General features: G+C 34.1%; 1 protein-coding gene across 1 annotated transcript; it reads left to right on the top strand.

Moving 5' to 3' along the window:
• The first annotated feature begins 453 nt into the window (after positions 1-453).
• Positions 454-19909, top strand: LOC131154110 (protein AGENET DOMAIN (AGD)-CONTAINING P1). The gene is made up of 3 exons (XM_058106633.1): positions 454-1123; positions 11981-12436; positions 19399-19909. Exons 1-3 carry the CDS (start codon positions 686-688, stop codon positions 19411-19413), a joined length of 909 nt encoding a protein of 302 aa, XP_057962616.1. The 5' UTR covers positions 454-685; the 3' UTR covers positions 19414-19909.
• The last annotated feature ends 1327 nt before the right edge of the window (positions 19910-21236 follow it).

The raw sequence follows: 21236 nt of genomic DNA, 5'->3' as shown, positions 1-21236 counted from the left end.
TTGGAAATCAAAATTTATGGTTTCAATTGTTTTGACTACTTGTATTACATTATTTGGAATTAAGTAAAATAATTTTAGTAATTTCTATATTATTGAAATAGATTTTAATTTATATTCTTTTGAATATTTATTATTTTACTAATACTTCTTAATGATATTTGCTCAATCACAAAAATAAGTATCTGTCTAACCATGTGTCTCAATTTGTTTTGATATTAAAAATATTAACCCTATATTTGGATAACTTTGGATTTGAAAAATTTAAATTTAAAGTTCGAAATTCATACAGAAAATATAGCATAATTATAAATAGGTTGCAAGTCTATTCGTTTCTAATTTTATTTTCATAATTTTTGACCGTGATTTACCGATAAAGCTATAATCTGCATCAATAAAATGACTAAACTACCCTTCCCTCTTGTCCTATATATATAGTTTGATTGTTCTCCTCACCTACAAACCATTTAGCCTGCAAACTTGTCCCTTTTCCTTCAAAGCTTCTGTTCTCACTCCACCTCCTTCTTCTAAATCAATTATTTTTCCATTTTCCAAACCAAAATCTCAATGTTTTGAACTTCAAATTTTCATATTTATGCACACGCTCACTCCCGCCAAGACTTATTTCATTTCCCACCCTTCCTCTGCTCCCCTGTCGCCTGTCGGGGTTTTAGCATAAACCCTAGAAATGGGAGAGACGCCGGGACAGTATTTCAAGAAGGGAGCGGAGGTGGAGATAAGCAGCGATGACGAGGGCTTTCGCGGCGCCTGGTACGCCGGGACCGTCATCCGGCCGGCGTCGAAGAAGAACTCGACCATTATGGTGGAGTACAAGAGCTTGATGGCCGACGAGGAGGGGTCAGAGCCGCTGCGGGAGCTGGTGGATTTGGTGCAGCTGCGGCCGCCTCCGCCGCGTGAGCTCGGTCGCGGGTTCAAGTTCAGCGAGGAGGTCGACGCGTTCCACAATGACGGGTGGTGGGAGGGCGTGGTCACCGAAGTGTTGGACGGCGGGAGGTGCTCCGTTTTTTTCCGTGGGTCGAGGGAGCAGATGGATTTTGCGGCCGCGGATCTAAGGCTTCATCGCGAATGGGTCGCTGGCAAGTGGGTTCCGCCTTTGGAAGAAGAGGTATTTCTGAGATTTGTCCTTGGCACTCATTTTGGACGTTTCGGAAATGGAGTGAAGAATTGAATAATGTCTGGAGTTTGTTTTTACGAAGGGAAAGAGATTGAAGAATTCTTTGTTCATATATTTTTTTTTCATTGCATCTGAAAAATGCGAACCGTGGAACTGAAGAATTCTTCATTCTCTTCTATTCTACTTGAAATTCTTAAATACGAATCTGGGGATCAAAGCCCGAAGGGTTCTATACTTCTTTCCATTTAATTCAAAACTCCCAAATTACAACTTTCTTCGGAAATTTCGAAAATAGCGTTGAGTATAAATTTAATGATTACCCTGTACCATCAACTCCCTTCCTGTAACATCCGTTCTGTTCTCTCCTTAAAACCCTCAAACACAGTGTAATGTCAATGCCCTTGTTACTTGCTTGGTTTTGTCTTCGTTCACTATTGGTGATATTGAAGTGTTTGTTATAAAGTTTGAGGGAGACAACCCAAACTCAATTTAACTCTATTATTTTGAGCCTGATAAATCGTGCCTTTCTTGGAGAGAGAGAGAGAGAGAGAGAGAGAGAGAGATACTTGGCTCTGTCTTTTTGTTACTAGATTGTTATGTTAAAAAATCCGAAGGGTAGCTCAGTCATACTCCCTCGGGGTCCACACTCTGCCTATGCGTAGTGCTTATGGTTTACTCACTCTGCACCACGAATTGGAGGGGTTTATCACCAATAATAATAATAATAATAATAATAATAATGCCTTTTTAAATGAGTTTTTACTTATTCATTAGTTTATATATTTTTTGTTGGGATGGGGGGAGGAGGGGAGAACAATTGCATACTCACCTTTTAGTATATGGTTCCACCCTTAGTTCAGAGATAAAGTTTAAAGTAACCATCTCTTTTTCATCTTAAATCATTTATTTCTCTTTTATCTGATTTAATAAATCTAAATAACAAACCATTTCATCTTTTATCAGTCAAAAATAATTGGGTTTATGGATAACAATTCCTGTATAACATTCAAGGAGTTTTAGTAAACTGAAAACAGTTCTGAGGAAGTGGGACATCAACCTTCCCTCCCCTATAAATCGCCCTATTTGCTCATAGTATCCTTCTTGAATTGTAAATTATAATATGAAACAATATTAATTTGATTAGAAGCTTGAAATGGAAGCAAGCGCATGATTGAAAATCTATTTGAACTATGGTTTAAATAGCAGTTGCTCATGCTACCACAATTTTTTGTGTTACTCATATCATTACTCACTGCTAAATTGGTGGGAAGAAGTTTCACAGCCGTAGGAGCTGTTATGTAACCATTACAAGACTGTTACAACCAATTTTTTTTTAAAATTTTTATTTTTTACTTATTTTTATTTTTTCCTTTTCTCCCTTTAATGCATATTTCTCGATAAGAAATGCAAAGAGGGGATGGAGAAGATATAGTGAGGACGACAATGCTGCAAAATTATGTATTTTTATTAATACCCACAAGAGATGCATAATTAACAATTTGATATGAGCACTATTTTGTCAAAAAATATATTTATTTTCATAATGTTAGTATTATTATATTTTTTTTCTATACATTTCAGCTTCAACTTTCTTTTCTTTCTAGTTTTTGTTGTGTTCAAGTTTTTAGTACTTTATTGAGTTGATGATAATATAAATTTATAATCATATATTATAGTTTTTGAACCTTAGGTTATGGGTATACAATATAACTTATTGGTTTAAATTTTCTGTCTTTTTATTACTTTAACAAATAAAATAATAGAAGTTGTTTAATTTATTTTATTATTTGTTTGTCTTATGTGCCTAATAGATTAGTAGAATGTATAATATATTTTATTTTATTTAATTAATTAATTAATTTTTTGATAAACAAAAAATTATATTAAAGGAAGAAAGAAGAATTACAATCAAGAAAACAATAACAAACCAAGCCTTAAGTCCTACTAGGTGAGGTTGGCTACATGAATCCTTTTCCGCCAATTTACATGATCATGACCCATTTCCTCAGACAATTTCAATGCTACTAGATCCTTATTCATCATCTCATTTCAAATTATTTTAGGTTTACTTCTATCTCTTCTTTGCCCTTCATAGTAACTAGCTCACTTCTCATTGGTACAAACAATATATTGGCCTATATTGTAGATGCCCAAACCATTTGTGCTTCCCCTCCCGTATCTTATCTTCTACAGGAGTTACGCTTAACTTACTATGAATATAGTCATTCTTTAATTTATCCTTTAACATTATACCACTGATCCACCTTAGCATTCTCATTTCAATAACTTTTACTTTTTGGATATGTTATTTCTTAGTTGCCTAACATTCTGCTCCATATAGCATGGTTGGTCTTACAACCGTCCTCTAGAGTTTTCCTTTTAATTTTAATGGTTTCTATGATCACACAGGGTTCCTGAAACACTTCTCCATTTTACCCAACCTATTTTAATTCTATCCATTATATATTCTAAATTTCTTCTTCAACTTGCATGATAGATCTAAGGTATCGAATTCTACTATTGATATTAACTTTTTGACCATCAAGTTAATCTTTTCTCCAATATTTCTCCTATAATGATTGAAATTGCAGATTTTATATATTCTGTCTTATTTTTACTTGTCTTAAAACCTCTAAATTCTAAAGTTTCTCTCTACAATTTTTATTTGGATTCTTCTCCACTCCTAGTTTTATCAATCAAGACATTATCATTTGCAAACAACATGCTCTATGGAATCACATTTTGGATACTTCTAGTAAGTTCATCCGTCATTGTTGTCATTAGAAGACTCTCCACCTGCAGTCCTAACACTACTAATTATTTCATCATACATATCCTTAATGTGTCAATGACATCAATATACTTACTACATACGTTTATTTTTTCTAAAATCTATTATAGAACTTTCGCAGGTACCCTATCATAAGTCAATGAAAACCGCATGCAAGCTCCTTTTCTTTTCCTTAAATATTTTCATTAATCTTCTTAAAAAATATATAGTTTTTTTAGAGATCTCACAAGCAGAAAACCAAATTAATTTTCTGAGACCCTCATTTCTAATTTTAATCGTTTTTCAATTACCCTTTCCTACAGTTTCATTGTATGACTCATAAGTTTAATTCCACATAGTTATTATATTTTTAAAAATTTCCTTTATTTTTGTATATAGGTATTAAAGTGGTTTTCCTTCATTCGTTTGAAATTTTTTAGTTTTTAAAACTTGTGTTAAATAAATTAGTTAACCATATAGCTTTTCCATTTTTCATCTTTTTTAATGCAAACTTAATTTCATTAACTCTAATTTTGTGAATAAATTCCATATTTTTAGACTTTTCTTCATTTGTCAATTCTAAGTTCAAGCCTTCTACTTAGTTTTTATTAAATAACTTACTAAAGTAGTGTCACCATCTTTCCTTTATGTCTCCTTCTTTAACCAAGACATTATCATCCTCACGTGTTATGCATTTTACACTACCTCTCTTTCTTTCTCTATATTTAGCAAGTTTAAATATGTCTCTTTCATCTTCTTTGTATCTAATCTAGCATATAAATTATTATATGATCTAAGTTTAGCTTCTTCGTTAACGACTTTTTTTGCATCTTTTCTTGTCACTTTATATTTTTAAAGTTTTCTATGTTTCTAAATTTTTGCCATGTTTTATACCGAATTCTGTCTTTATGCCTTGTTGGACAATGTCACCCCACCACCAATTTTCTTAACTATTCGAGAAGCTTCCTCTCGATTCACCTAAAATATTTTTTGTTATCTTTTATAGTAGAGCTAGTTGTCAAGTGTCAACAGAACAATAAACAGCAAGGCAAAAGATTTTCTTTCCTTACTTCAGCCTACATTTATTTCCTTATGTTTCAATTCATTATTTTGTACAGTTAGCATATATTTAGTTTACATGTATAGGGCTTGACAGATTATAGTTTACTTGTATAGGGTTGAAATCATGTTAGACGTTATTTACTTTCCATGTATAGCATTCTTGTAAAGTCTATATATAATATACAGAATTCATGGCCAATTCATTGGGCCATTCACAAAATATTTGACATGGTATTAGAGCCAGCTGATTGCTAGGTTTTTTTTCCCTTCGATTTTTTGTCTTCCCGGTTTTGTGGCTGTTGTGGTTTTGTTTTCTCTTTTGGAATTTTCTCTATTCTTTCAGTACTTCTGTGGTTGCGTGACTGTCGGCACAATAGGTTTCTGGGTTGCGATTTATTCCTCCAGTTTATGTCCTTGTGATTCTTGACAAGCAGGCAACAATTTTTTGTTGCTGTTTGTAACTTTCGGCAAGCAAGCACAGCAGGTTTCTGGTTTGCCACTTATTTCTTCAGTTTCTATTGCTGTTTGTGACTCTCGATTAGTAGGTTTGTGACTTTCGGCAAGTAGGCACTACAAGTTTCTGGTTTGCCACTTATTTCACCAGTTTTTGTTGGTGTTTGTGACTCTCGGCAAGCATGCAACAACTTTCTGTTGTTGTTTCTGGTACTTATCTTCTCGGAACAAGAAGTTTTTGGTTCAAGATTTAATTTTTAGTGCAGTTTTTTGGTTCAAGATTTAATTTTTTTAGTGCAGGGAGGTTGTTCTTGGTTTTTCTTTGTACCTGTGTTGTTTATTTTGAGCTTCTAGATTTTTTGGTGGTTTGTTTCTTTCGACATAGTCTGTTTTTTTTTGGGTTTCTCGATTTTCTCTATTATTTAGCATGGACTCTGCTCCCTGTGAGTGCCAAGTTTACGAGCAACAATTATTCTACATGGGCTTTTCAATTTGAACTTTTCCTGAAGGGAAAAGATCTTTGGGGTTATATTGATGGCATGGATTGTGCACCCAATCTTGATAAATCCAAGGACTCTGCAGCTTGTGGGCTGTGCTTGATGCTCGGATTATGTCTTGGCTTTTTGGCTCGATTGAGCCACATTGTCCCCAACTTGCGACCTTATCGCACCGCTCAATCCATGTGGACTTATTTAAAAACTGTATATCATTAAGATAACGGTGCCCGTCGTTTTCAATTAGAGCATGTGATTGCCATGTTTCAACATGACAATTATTCCATCCAAGACTATTATTTGGGGTTTCTGACTCTTTGGAATGAATATTCTGATCTTGTTACCGCGGATATTCCTGTGGCTTCTCTTCTCATTATTCAACGCCTTTACGGGACTAGTCTTCGTGATCAGTTTCTTATGAAACTCCGCCCCCAGTATGAATTTGTTTGCTCGTCTCTGCTAAATTGCTCTCCCGTTCCTTCTCTGGATGTTTGTTTTGGTGAGTTACTTCGTGAAGAACAACGGCTTAGTACTCAAGTTACTTTGGCACAATCTCATGGTAGTTCTAGGCCTGTTCCTGTGGCTTGTGCTGCTCAACAATGAGGACCGCCTATGCATTCTAGCACTTTGCAATGTTTTTTCTGCAAAGAATTTGGACATATCGCTGCTAATTGTTCTAAGAAATTTTGCTCTTATTGCAAGAAGAAGGGTCACATTATCAAAGAATGTCGTATTCGCTTGCAGAATTGTTAGGACTACGCATTCCAGACTTAGTGTACCCTCCATAGTGACTTTTGTGGCCCCTGGCTCTTCTTCAGGTGACTTCTCTATTCCTGCACCTCTTCCGGCGAATTACTGCACACCTGAAGTAGTGCAATAGATGCTAATGTCAGCATTATCAGCAATGGGGCTCCAAGGTAACAATTCTACTAATCTCTGGTATGTGGACTCGGGTGGCTCTAATCACATGACGAATAATCCCACTACCTTATGTCATGTTCGGCCCTACGTTGGTCAATCTTCTATTTAGACTGCCAATGGTAGTCCTTTGCTAATAGCTGTTGTCGGAGATGTCGCTTATAAGTTCACTAATGTGTTTCTTGCTCCTCAGCTTTTCACAAATCTTATTTCTGTTGGTCAATTAGTTGATAACAATTGTGCTGTTAATTTTTTTGGTAATGGTTGTGTTGTGCAGGACCAGATAACGGGGGAGCTGATCGCAAAGGGACCTAAAGTGGGGGGCTTGTTTCCACTACTTTTGCCTATTCCAGCACGTTCTCCAATTTCTTCTATTAAGTCTTTTGCTTTTCTGTTTGCTGTTTCGTTGACACTAGTATCTTACTCCAAAGAGTGTTTGCTTCCACATTATCCCCTATTGTCCAAATGACCATCTTTGATCATTTGATCCTTAAATTTTATTATATTTTCTTCCTTTAAGTTCGACCACCTAGTTTTGTTGCACTAATTTATCTTACCCTTTCTTTTTCCATTTTTAACACATATATCTAACACTAAAACTTTGTGTTGTGTAGTTAAGCTTTCACCTAGGAAAACTTTACAATCTTTACATGATAAACGATCTACCTTTCTAGTTAAGAAAAAATCTATTTGACTTTTATTTTGTTCACTCTTGAAGATTGTTAAGTGTTTTTCTCTCTTTGTAAAACAAGTATTCATCGTAAGAAGATCATATTACATGGCAAAGTCTAAAGATCATATCGCCAGACCCATTTTTATCTCCATATCAATGTCCTCCATTTATCCTCTCATAGTCTCGTAACTTTTATTATCCTCTTCAATGTGTCCATTCAAATAAGCTCCTATGAATATTTTCTTAGTTTTTGATACTTCTTGTATAATACTATCCATATCTTTCCTAAATTGTCTTTCCTACTTGAGAAGCATAAGCACTAATGACATTATCTCTTGGCCTAAGACCATCTCGATTTTTATGATATTATCCCATACCCTTTTGACATACATAACACTCATTTAAGTGTTTGTGTACTATGATTCCTACCCCATTCTTATGTTTTTATTTTCTAGTGTACTAAGGTATGAATCTTGCTTTTTCAATCTCTATAGCTTTCTCCACTACCCACTTGGTTTCTTGAACACATATTATATAAATTTTTCTTCTTATCATTGTGTCCACTATCTCCATGATTTTGCCCATAAGTTTCCCTATGTTCCAAGTTGCTAATCTAACCCTAGTCTCCTCCGCCCATGTCTAGAATGATGTGGGAACCCTCTCATATTCATTGTACCCAGGCACTAACACGGCATGTCACTTTGGGGCGACAGCCTAGCCCACACTCACCCATTTCTCGCTACACTTGGGTGGTATAAGTGCAACGCTTTGCTTGTAGCGGATGCTCCAGTGAATAATTTGTAAGAATTCATATCATAGAGATCTAACAAGTTTTATGGTGGCTGTTAGCTACCTAATGCAAACCCTCCTCTTTTATCCAAGCTTCAGACTGGCCGTGTGTGAATAGATTAGGACATTGAATGTGTTAGAGGTGGAGTTGCAATCAAGGAAACAAAGAAGCTAAAAAGAAAAAAATGGGGAAGACAAGATATCCTCTCGTTACAAGAAGAAAGAAACTAAATAGTAAGTGAATACGTTAGGTAGAAATAAAGCAATTCAAGAAAGTAGAGCCAGCCAATCTTGTTGCATGTCTGCCAAAGAAACATGCGGGAAGAATTCATTAGCTGCATGCCAAAGAGACACTAGAAAGATCATTTTGCTCCAAAGCATATTCTTAAAAGTGGCAAACCTTTTAAAAATTCTGGCATTTCTTTCTATCTGGATGCACCAAATAATAGCTAGAACTATACTCCTCCATAGAACTTTCCTCTCCTTTCTCTTACCAAATCCTCCAAACATAGTAATATAAAAACAATGTAAAGAAGCTGGGCAAAACCAATTTTCTACTAATATCCCAAATAATTCTAGAGCCCCCAAGAGAAGGGACAAATATAAACAAGCGAGAATAGGTGTCCCATTCCTGAAGCAGAGAAGACAAATATAGGTCCTTGTCTGGTCCTCACTTCTAAAGTAGATCATAGGTATTGATTCTCTCAAGAATAGCAGTCCACAAGAAGGCCTTGACTATTGAAGGAACTTTAACTTAACTTTCCAAACTATAGAATAGTGGCCAAAAGATCTGACATTAGGGTCATGGATTCAATGAGAGAAAAAATATTTGCACAAGAAATCCTCAAAAGAATTAAGATTCTAAACACGTTTATCACTCCCCACCTAGACATGAAAAGAATCAAGCATAATAGTCGAAGAAGCAAGCTCAATAGTTTTTCTCTCATTACTGATCCAGTTGTCTTCCAAGGAACCGATTTTCTCTCCATTACCCATTTAATAATGGATGCTACAAAACAAAGGACCAATAAATTTGAGATACAAATTCCCAAGCATTGGAGTAAGTGATATTAATTCTGTAATTCCTGCAATAGCATCCCACCCATTTTGTGCCAAAGGGAGTTAGGTTTTGAGGGGAAAGTGTCATAACCACTTATCCCCGAAGGAGATAGTTCTTAGGCACCAAATTACCGACACCCGGGCCTCCCTCCTTTTTAGATCTACTCACAATGTTTCACCCTACTAAATGAGTTCTCTTCTGCTCCCCATCTCTTGATCACAAGAAATCCCTTATCAACTTCTCTAATCTGCAGGCAACTCCTATTGAGATTCTAAAAAGGATACATAGTACGAGGGAACACGAGTGATAGGGCCTAAATGAGAGTGACCAGCTAAAGCCAAAAAATGCTCATTTCTTCTCGATTCAAGCTTCTAATGATTCTCTAAAAAAGTGGGTTAAAAAACGAATCAATTGTAGGATTACCTCCTTAGGAATCCCTAAATAGGTAAATAGGCTAGCTCAAAACCCTGCAACCAGATAACCTAGAAAAAAGGCTCAAATCAATCCAACCTTTATCCCACCAAGCTACCCTTTTTAGCCCCGACACCTTCTCAAAAACCTGGAGAGAATAGTTAGCACATAAGAAAAGTTGTTCCTATCCTCCAAAAGAAAAAGAATAGTATCAAATTAAAAGGTGAGAAATGGGCAGTGCCCACGTTAATCCCTTCCACCAAACCTCTTTCAACCCCTTTATCAATCAATTTGCTTAAAGCATCAACCACAATTGTGAAAATGATGCCATAAGGGATCACCTTGTCTTTGACCTCTAGAAGCTCAAAGCATGACTGAGCCCCTCTTGTTGGCTAAGACAAAAAAAAAACCATAGAGGAGACACACCTATGGGCCTCAGATTGACTTCCTTGTTCTTCCTCCAAAGCCTTTTCTATCACTTCATAAAAAAAAAGAAACCCAGCTAACTTGATTATATGCTTTCTCAAAGTATAGTTTCAAGATCGGCCCTTCTTTTCTCTCTTGATGGCATCCTCAACCACCTTATTTGCCACCAACTCAGCATCAAGGATTTGTCTCTCACCAATAAAAGCACTTTGATCATGGGACATGGTCCACCAAGACCATAGCTAATATCTTGGACAATACGTATGTTAAAATCTTATAAACACTAGTAACCAAAATATAACAACAAGAAAAACAACAAGGCTTAAGTTCCACTAGATGGGGTCAGCTACATGAATTTTTTTTTGCCAAGTCAACCGATTGAGGGCATTTTTATCTGCTAGCTTAAAAGCTATTAAGTCTTTCCACCAAACTAATTGGCCTAAAGTCACTAAACTAGTAGCACCATCTTTTTTAGGGACTAGGGTAATAAAAGTGGAATTAAGACTTTTTCCAGGGTTATCCACTTGAGGGCCCCTTGCTCCCCATATCATGTCAAGTCCTCCCCCCCCCCCCCCCCCGGGGTCCCGTGCACGTGTGAAAAACAACAAAAATAAAAAAGTTGGCATTATGGTTTGATAATTTGAGCAAGGCAGAGGGTCATTATATTGTTGCATGAGGATATTTTGGGGTTTCTTCATGGGGCTATATATATACTTGTATTCAAGGGTTGAAAAGCAGTTTTATGACAAAAGAGGAGATTTTGCAAAGGCTATGTGGACGTAGGCACCTACCGAACTGCCTAAATTGCTGTGTTCTCATTTCTTCTGTTTCTCTTTAATTTGTTTCATGTGCCCGTGTAACCTTATTGCATATTATGCGACAGATGCTTGAGAAGCCTATGGAAATATTCTCACTCTTTGGGGAGATTTATGACATTGTAGTATTGTACAGCATTTTCCACGGGTCCCATATAATCACATGTCTAGCAGTTTTCTCATATATTTGTTGATAACATGGTTTTTGTTTGTGTAAGAGAAATTTTTACTTGAGAGCTCTAGTGGTATTATTTTCTGTGTCATTTTTTTGATTGTGCAATAGTCTAATAATAGCTCCTCTCATAATATTTTTGAAAAATAGCCTGGTGTTTCATTGTGTATTTCTTGTTTATTTTTCTGTTCTGTTGTATGGGGTTTTTATTTTTATTTTTATTTTATTTTGTTTTTTTTATTCAGTATTTTGCGGCCTTGTAGGAAGATCTCTCCTTTGTTTCCTATCAGACTTTGGTAATGAAGTATTTCTTTCCTATCAATTTGGTTTTGTCTCATTTGACTGTAGCTGATTATACTTAATTTTGGTAATTGCAACAGCATTGTGCCTGAGAGATGAATTCATTTTAAATTTGGCCTCAATGGTTGCCAATAAAAAAATATGATAAATTCTTCAAAATTTCTTGCTTTACACAACTGCTGATGGGTGAAACCTCTTCATTGAAGTTCCTTTTATTCCTTTTTCCTTTTTAATGGAATAAAAGGGCTTTGCAATGCGTACCAATTGAGAAGAATCTCATGGAAAATTGTGACTTTAGAGAGCAGAATAAGGATGGAAAGTATTGGGAAGATAAAACCTGTATAATGAAGGATCTGAATACAAGCGTAGATAATCTGATCAAGTCTAATGTTCTCTTTTGTTTTTTTTTATAATTATAAGTTATTGTTTGACTTTTTCTTTGTTATATTCTGTTCCATTTTTTGTCCTCAATTTCTCTGGTCGACAATTTGAACTTGGATTGCAGAAAGTGTTGAATACAACGGAAGTAAAGTCTCGTAAAGGGATGGTAAAAGAAAGTTTTAGTAAAGGAACTCTAGTTGAAGTTAGCAGTGATGAAGATGGTTTCCAAGGTGCTTGGTTCGCCGCAACTATTATCAAAGCAGTAGGTAAGGACAAGTTCCTGATTGAGTATCGAAGCCTGAGAACAGAGGATGATAAAGAGTTTCTGAGAGAGGAGGTTGATAATCTGCACATAAGGCCGTATCCACCTGAAACTATAGTGGTGGACAGATTCAGCTTGTTTGAAGAAGTTGATGCTCTGTACAATGATGGCTGGTGGGTGGGTTTGATTTCCAAAGTTCTTTGTAACTCAAGGTACATAGTTTACTTCAAGAGTACTGACGAGGAAATGGAGTTTGAACACTCTGACTTAAGGCAACATCAAGAGTGGATTAATGGCAAATGGGTCATGGCATCTGAGGTATGACTTTGATAAGGTTGCTTTGCATACACACAGATACAAAATACAACACACCTATTGTAAATAAAGAAGTAAATAAATACACACGCACACCTGCTCACTAGAAAATATGTTAGTTGCATGTTAGAATGGAAAAATCTTTGTTGATATATTTAGATAATTCTTAATTTAGTGTAGTTGTTTTTTTTATTTTTTTAAATTGATAATACACTGTCATAATTAAGTTTATAAATTAACGTAAGAATACTTGGAGTTATAAAATTTATTATTTCTTTGAAACTATAAAATATAGATGCAGACATGCAATACCACTAAGGCTCAACACACATATAGGAACATGAAAAATGCTGGAAGTATAGGACATGATATGGAACACAATAATTTAAATATATCATGAATTATGAATATTAAATTTTGGTATGTACTAAACACCATATAAAGCAATATAATAAATAAATATGCATATTCATTTTCTTTTTTATTTTGTTAAGAATATCAACATATAACTTTTGCTATTGAAAATGCCAATAATTTTATTGTAATATTTTTAAAAGAACATACATTTTTATTGTTCTTTTGTAATTTTGATTTCTTTTTTGATAGCAAAAGAAGAGATTTCATTAGAAGGAGAAGAATTTACAATAGGAGAATAAGACATCTCCCACCAACATTCTGGAAACACAAAAAAAATACTTTGAAATATTAAAGAAAAAATTTTCTCCAATCACTGAATTTTCGAAAACTCACGCATTTAAAACAACCGGAGCCAATGCATTTCAGAGAAGTCAAATAATGAATCTTCTCCCAAAGCAGCTGCATGCTCAATTTTATCCCTGAAAAAATCCGTGCATATTGTTCCAACCATAAACCCCACAGAACTGCAAATATTCCACACTTCCGCAGAGCAGTCCTATCCTTATTCCTTCTGAAGCCCTCAAAAGAGAGCCAACATTGCATCCACTGTCATTGGACAAACCCAAACAAGGTGGAAAGATGGCAATTATTCAATAACGACAACAAAGAGGAAAGTTCCATCATCTCTCTATCATTTAGAGACCTGAAATGAAAGTTCCAATGTAATTTTGATTTCTTATGAATTAATTTAAATAAAATTATATTACAATGCATTATTGTATGTTCTAAAAATGTTTTAAGACAATTTTGGAGCATGCTGTTGAAGTGTTGGAGGAGTGTAAGATATTAAAAGTATATTTTTAAAACTATAGAGATATTTATAAATTGTCATATGCATGTCAAATCATTGTCTCCCAAGGATGTTGGTGTTATTAATACGTCATGGACATGACATGTCAATGCACATGAATTTGTAATAAATAAAATATGATATTCATAACACACAAATATATAATACTAAAATTATATTTTTAAAAATCATAGAAAGATTAGTACACTTTTACCTAGTTTTAGAAGAAATTTTTTTATTTTTATAAAATTGTGCTATGTCTATCTTGTGTTAGTCTATATACATTTGTTTTTGTTATTATTTTTCAATTTCATATTTGCAACATATTTGCTAATATATTACATTGTTCTTAGAATTAAATTTTGAAATAAAGAGGTTATATAACATAAAAAAATATTAGAAACCCCTTATTGACATGAAAAAAGCTAAATAAAGTTGGTATCAAGTTATCATATAACGGTATCCATAAATGTAGTATACTATTAAAATATTTATGTTGAGACAATATTTTTAAAAGACGCATGGACATAATATGTTACTATGTGATAGGCTTGTGCAAATTTTTTTTAAAATTATGTTTTTTTGCAAAAACATTTATCATATTTCTATTTTGTGTAGATTTTATAATATTCTAATTTTACATGATTTTAATATGTAATTCATGCTTTTTGATTTATAAAATATTGAAATAAAACTTAATTTACACACTAAAGTTTTACAAAGGGGCCGAATTCAATAGTTTTGATTTAAAATTCCTATATGTATCAATAAATTAATTTAATTATGTTGCAATTTTTTTTGATTAATAAATTTTGTTTTTTAAATTTCAAATAAATTTGGCCTTTATTATACCTTTTGGTTTTATTCCTAATTATTGTTTTTAGATACTTTACAATGGTTTTAATTGATGTTATAGTTCACATATTCTGCACTTTTCCAGGGATATGCATTCATTATTTTGCATATATTATATTGTTAATTTTAGTTTTAGTTTTTTTAACTGAAATTTTTTTTTTTTTTAAAATTTCTAATGTCAAACTAGCTAAAATATACTTATAATTTTGATGATATTTAATTTATTTTAAACATATTTTGTCTTACTTTTAATTTATACACACACACATACATATATAATGTTGAATGTGAAAAATGTCGCATTTGATTGAAATATCTTGACTTTTCAAGTTCTTTACAACATTAAAAAAGAAAAGAAATCTTATATGGGCCTATAGTAGCCAATTATGCTATTATTATTATTTTATATAATGATATCCTATAGCATGCAATTTTTCGAAAGGTTCGTTAGGAAGTGTTGGCTGAGAGACATTCCTTTGCAAGATGCCATGTTCACTTGGTTAGTAGGGGGAATAGTGTGGTGGCTAGTAGGTTAGATTGATTCTTTTTTAGCGATGAGTGGGAGGTTGTGTTTTTTGATCTTCTATCAAATTTCTAGCTAGACCTGTTTCAAATAATTTTCTTGTTTGGCTAGAGCCTACAAAAGTGAAGTGGGGGGCTTACTACCTTTCGCGTTGAGAATATTTGGATTGATCATCATGGCTTTTGTCATTTTGTGAAGAAGCTTGAGGAGATCAAAGAGGAGTAAAGAGGTGGAATTTGGAGGTGTTTGGAGATGTTAGAGTGAAAAGCGGATATTGAGTGAGCTGAGTGTTCTAACTGGTAAGAGATTGTGGAGGGGTTTTCTAGTGAGGAGGGAGTTAAGTGAGTTTGAAGAATGAGTTGGAGAGTGTAATATTGAATGAGGTTAGGACTTGGGTGCAATAGACTGAGTCTAAGTGGGTTAGAGAGCAGAATTGTAACCATTTTCACAAGGTGGGGAAAATGAGGTGTAATTATATTAGAGAATTGGAGTTGAGCATTGGGGAGTTTGTCAATGTTGGGGTGATAGCAAAAAAGGCTGCTAACATTTTTTATAAATTTTTGTACAAGAGGACTTATTGATGCCACTGATTGAGGGGTTGGATTAGAGTTGTACTTAGGGAACCAAATGTCTTGGTTGGAGAGGCCAATTGAGGAGGTCAAAGCGGTGGTGTTTAGCTTAGAGAGCATTAATTCTCCTGGGCAAGATGGTTCTTTCATAGCTATTATCGTTATTATTGTTAATATTATTTTTCCTAACTCCGCCTATGATGCACTTAATGTTCTAATTTTTTCACACAACCGGTCTCTAACCCGGATAAAGGAGGAGAATTGCGTTAGGTAGCTGACAACCAGCGTAAAATTTGTTAGATCACTATGTTATGAATCCTTACCGAATATTTGCTGGGGCATCCCCTATGAGCGATGTGTTGCACTTGTATCACGCGAGTGTAGTGAAAAGTGAGTGAGAGTGGGCTAGATCGTTGCCTCGAAACAATGCGCCGTGTTGGTGCTTGGGTATGGTGTCAAATATGCGAGGGCTCCTGCATCATTCTAGACGTGTCAAATCCCATTTGCACAAAGTTATAAAAATTAAATTTGGATTATAAGAGAATGGTGGGATCCAAATATGGGTTTTAGAACTTTCTTAGAGAGTCTTTTGGAGGTTCGTTTCACAAGTTTATCCTTTCTTTCTTCCTCTAAAAGTTTCATTTGGGTAATGGCGATTGTATTTGGTTCTAGAAGATGTTTTGTTTGGGGAGGTTGCTTTATATCGCGCATTTCCTTGTTTGTATTATCTTTTATCTCTACTTAATGATGTGATTTCCTCCTTTTTTAGTTTTTATATTTTTGAGAGGGATTCTTTTTTCTTGGGATTTTAATTTATAAGGGATTTGAATGATAAAGTTAAAGGAGCTTACTTCTTTGTTCATGGTCTTGGAGGCAGCATTATCTCCCATAGGAGGGATGCTAGAATTTGGATTCTGGATTCTTCTGGGCATTATTTGTGCAAATCATTCTTTCCTTATGTAGTTAAGATTTATGTCTTTTCCTTTTTTTGGGGTATATGGAATACTAAAGTTCCTTTAGGAATTAATATATTTGTGTTTTTTTGGTTGGTGGCCTTTGATGAATTAACTCCAACAATTTGCTACAGATGAGGAGCCCTTCTACAGCTTTGTCATATGTGTCTCATGTGTGGGAGTAGCTCTGAGGATGCCTTACATTTGTTTTTACACTGTTCATTTGCATGTGGTTTGTAGAACACACTATTTGGAGTTCTTAGTGAAGTGCAGGTTTGCCTGAAATCAATGGAAGAAATTTTGAATATTTCTTTTGCTGGTTTTGGGTAGGGTAAAGAAGTGGAGAGTCGGTCAAGGTTCTGCTCTCTTTGCTGTTTTGGCTGGAGAGGATTGCTAGAATTTTTTCTGCAAAGACAATGTCAAAGAATCGTCTTTGGGATAGAGTGCGGTATTTGCTTCGCTTTGGGCTTGTGGTACAGGTTGTTTTGAGGGCTGCTGTTTTCAGGATGTTAATAGAGACCAGGTGGCTTTCTTAGGATGCTGGTTTTTCTTATTTCTCTCATCTTTTGATTGTGGACTACCTGTTCTGTTTTAATATATTTTTCTCCTTTCTATTTTTAATAAAGCCTCTTTTTCTATAAAAAAAATGTTCTCAAAATCAGAGCTGTCAACTTAAAATTCCCCAATTTAACTTATGAAGTTTTAATAAAATTTTACGGGGATAAAACGCCTTAAAAATATCTGTCTACAAATTTTACTACTGAAAATTCTATAATTGAAAACCACCAATTTAGAGTTTTACACTGAAGAAGTTGACATATCCCAACTTTACTCATAAAATTTTAATTGACTTGAGAGAAAAAAAAAATGTACTAAGATACGTATAAAGGATTCAATACCATTGTCCAAAGATGTGCCAACACAAAAAGGATTAATATGGTCGTACATGAAATTTAAAATCAATGTGAAGTTTAAATTCTTCGTATCCATATCAAAATTAATTATTAAACTTCATTTAATCCTCATCCAATGTATAAAACAACAAATGCAATTTAATTCAAAACAGTCCCTTATTATGTTTATATATATTGTTATTTTTGTAAGGCTTTGATATCTTTACTAATATGGGACATATATTTTACTTAAACTCATCTGGCCTGATTTACTATTTAATTTTTCATTTTTAAAAATTTTATGTGCAATGCATGTGCATATTTTAAAAGTAAATATTATAAAATTTTTGTAAAAGTAGGATGCTTTAGATGTTTGTCAATTTAACATGTTTTTTGGTATACAATGATATCCTTTACTTTTCTGCTAAAGCTATGCATGTATTTTGCATAATAGTTTACCCATGACTTCACTTTCTTCTGTATAATGTCTTCTACATCTTGGTTTATACTATATATTTGTCTCTTAAATTTTTAATTTTAAAGGAAATAAGATCTATTACTACTACACATTAAAAATATCAAAATCAAAATAACTTAATTACAACAAAGTATTATCAATTTGTCTAAAAAACATACAGATTAACATGAGATAGTTGTATTAGAAGTTCAGATAAAACAAGATAATTCAATTGATTGCATTTGAAAATTTTCTTCTAAAATTAGGTATGCATATGTTAGAACTTATTTGAAGATTTTATTTTAAAAAAACAGAAGTCAGTACTATATCTTATGAGTATCATAGTTTAGCTACTACAAAGAAATATATCTATGCATACATTATAGCTTATGCGATAATATATCTATACATACATCATAGCTTATACATTGTTTTTATAAATGAGGTCTCATACTGATCTAAGTACATCTTGTAGTTCCTACTATTTAATAAATATATATTTTTTGATAAAATTTACTTTGAAGACAGAAGGGGAAAGGGGTTGCTGCTGCTTCTTCTTATTTACCGTACTAAGAGTGAGCTTGCTCAAACTTATTGTTTGCTAAAGTGTGCATGTACAGGGACCCCAAAGGACCAAGCAAATACTATCTCAATTTTGATTACTGTTATCAGTTTTTCCAAAACTCAAGGGTAGAGTTCCAAAAATTTCCCACACTACCAACCCTCCGCATGGGGAAAAAGTGATGGCTGCACTGCCCCAAAGGGGCTGGGGCAATTAAAACTGCATTCACACATGTTCTTTGAAAGCCAGAGTTTCAAGTTCTCTTATTAGTTCCTAGATGCCTGATATTATGAAAAAGGTGGAGTGAAAAGGACTATCTAAATTGGCTTGACATTCGAGATGGCTCACTTATCAGATGATCAAGTCACTGCATGCATGAAAATAGGTGTGAAAGTGGCAAGTCTAGGAGCTGTTTGGTATAATTTTTTTTTCTTGTTGCAATACAATGAAGAGATAGATGGTAACAATCTGGTTTTCTACCTTGCTTGCTTTCATTTATTGTTGTTGGTTTTCAGCTTTGTGATAATAGCAGAAAATCAGAATTTGTAGTTTTACTGTGGCAACATCTTCACTGTTTCCAAGTTCATATACAAGTTCACTGTTTCACTGTTTCTATTATTTTGCATGTTCATTATTCTAATCATATTTATTGCCAAATTTCATTTTTTTTAATGTGCTTCTTAGTTTCTGTTTTAGAATATTTATTTTCATAAGTTTTATAATAATACCAAACAGCCCCTTGGTTTCTTGTTTCAGCACTAGCAAATAGTCCTTTGTTTCTTGTTTCAGCACTAAGAATTAGGCACAAAATGCTACCTTCCCTTATTCATTGTTCTGAAATATGTTAAAAGTTACAGAATTCTTAGGGACCAACCTTGCCTAAATGACTATGTATGGTCTACACATGCACACACATACCTGGCTCACTGAATAATTCTTTTTACAGGCCTTCAAGCTGTGATCACTTGATAAAAGCTTTAAAGTCTGAAGTTGTGATGCTAAGACAGGGTCAGCAGAAACCATTTTACTGGTTTTGAAGTCTTGATCGCTAATTGAGCAGAAATCCTTTAGTAGCTGCAGTCATAACTGTAAAGCAGCATGTCTTCACTCCTTGATATTGATCATTGATGGTGCACATTATGAAGGCCTCGGCTCATGGTTGTAGGTTGCTGTTCATGTTTGCTCAGGAAATTTTGATCCCTGGGGCTCTTGCTTAACAAGCTGCTTTTTCTGGTTGGGTTTGTCACTAAAACCCCTATTTTTTAGGTATTGTTAGCTTTCAAAGTTTTGATATAAGCTTCATTGTGGAGATCCCAAAACAAGTTTCTGTTTTGTAGATACAGAATTGACTATTTTATGATTTCTTTGTCGAAGTTACTTCTCTTTCTGTCTTTTGTCCATCAATACAGCTGCACATGATGTAAATTAATGTGCTGAGGTTCTCGTGGTCTATCAAAGATGCGTGTGCTATGAATTGTTTTGAACTTTAACTAGCCGTTTGACTTCATAATGGGAGTTAAAAATCCTAGGTGCCCGCATTTGATTCTTGAGAATTCGAGCGAAGAACATTTGGAGTTGAGAATTCAATATGCCCCGAAAAAAAAAAAGAAAAAAAAAAGGGGAATTAGTAACCTACTGGTAATCTTGAATTTATTTTTTTAAAATAGCATGTTTTAGTTTCTTACAAAGGCATGCTGCATGTGATTTTCAAGATTGACTCACTGTTTGGTACACTGGAACAGACTAGAATGGGTTGAGTGAATATGAATGAAAAATAATATTATGATCGTGTATTTTACACAGGCTAATGCGTGCGAAGCGCATCATTTATGCCTGAAAAGGCTTGTTAATTTTTGGTTATGACCTTGAGAATATGAAAGGATATGGTCATTTTTTCTTGAGCATATGCAAAAATTTCTGATCAAATTCAATTGGACTGCAAACTCAGTGAGCTCTGGATTTTTTTATCTTCCATGATCGAATGCTGATCTAGCTTCCATCAGTTTACCCAGTGACTTCTGATCTGTAGGAGTTGGAAGTCTTGGGTAATCTAAGACAAAGCATTCAATATAAAATGGTAATAGGCATATTGCTCTCCTTTCTTCTTCAAGCTTTCAGCAAGGATGAAAATTTTATCAAGGCGTGACAATAGACAATATATGCTGTCAGTCATCAGATTTGGAGTGGGAGTACATAATCTGAAGACGCTTCATTTGCCTCCCTCCCATGACTAATTCAGATTCATTTGAAAAATGCTTACATTCATTTTTCGAAAATATTGTTTATTCTCTGCACATGTTAACCATTGCGTTTGGCAAGGATAAAAATAATCCTCACTTTTTACCTTAAATTTGGATCAGAAGACAAAGTTCATGCATCCAATCTATTTTTCCTATGTTCATGAAGCATCAAACTCGCCAACAAGGGTGAAAATGCAACTATTTGAACTCCAAAATTTTTGGCCTCCACATTCAAAATGCAAAATCCAGCACCTCTTTCTTTCCTTAAATTTCTCTCTTTTGTGTATTGTTTTTCGCTACATTATTATCTCTTAATGAATCCTTAAGACTCATTATTTTATATGCACACTTATTGCAAGTGATAAGTACTATAAGTAATTTTTTAAGCAATACCAAGTAGGGCTAAGCCGTTTAGTGACTCCCATACTAAACTACATTTTACAAATACAGGTAGAGCTAACAATCTAAAAGTTAATGAATTAGGCATTCATTTTTAAGGCTGTTCATGCTATGGCTTAAGTATGGTATTCAAAACTTATTAAAA

Source organism: Malania oleifera, chromosome 4 (genome assembly GCF_029873635.1).
Source record: "Malania oleifera isolate guangnan ecotype guangnan chromosome 4, ASM2987363v1, whole genome shotgun sequence".
Lineage (NCBI taxonomy): Eukaryota > Viridiplantae > Streptophyta > Magnoliopsida > Santalales > Ximeniaceae > Malania > Malania oleifera.
The sequence above is the reverse complement of the archived record's forward strand: the minus strand, read 5'-3'. Positions and strand labels throughout refer to the sequence as shown.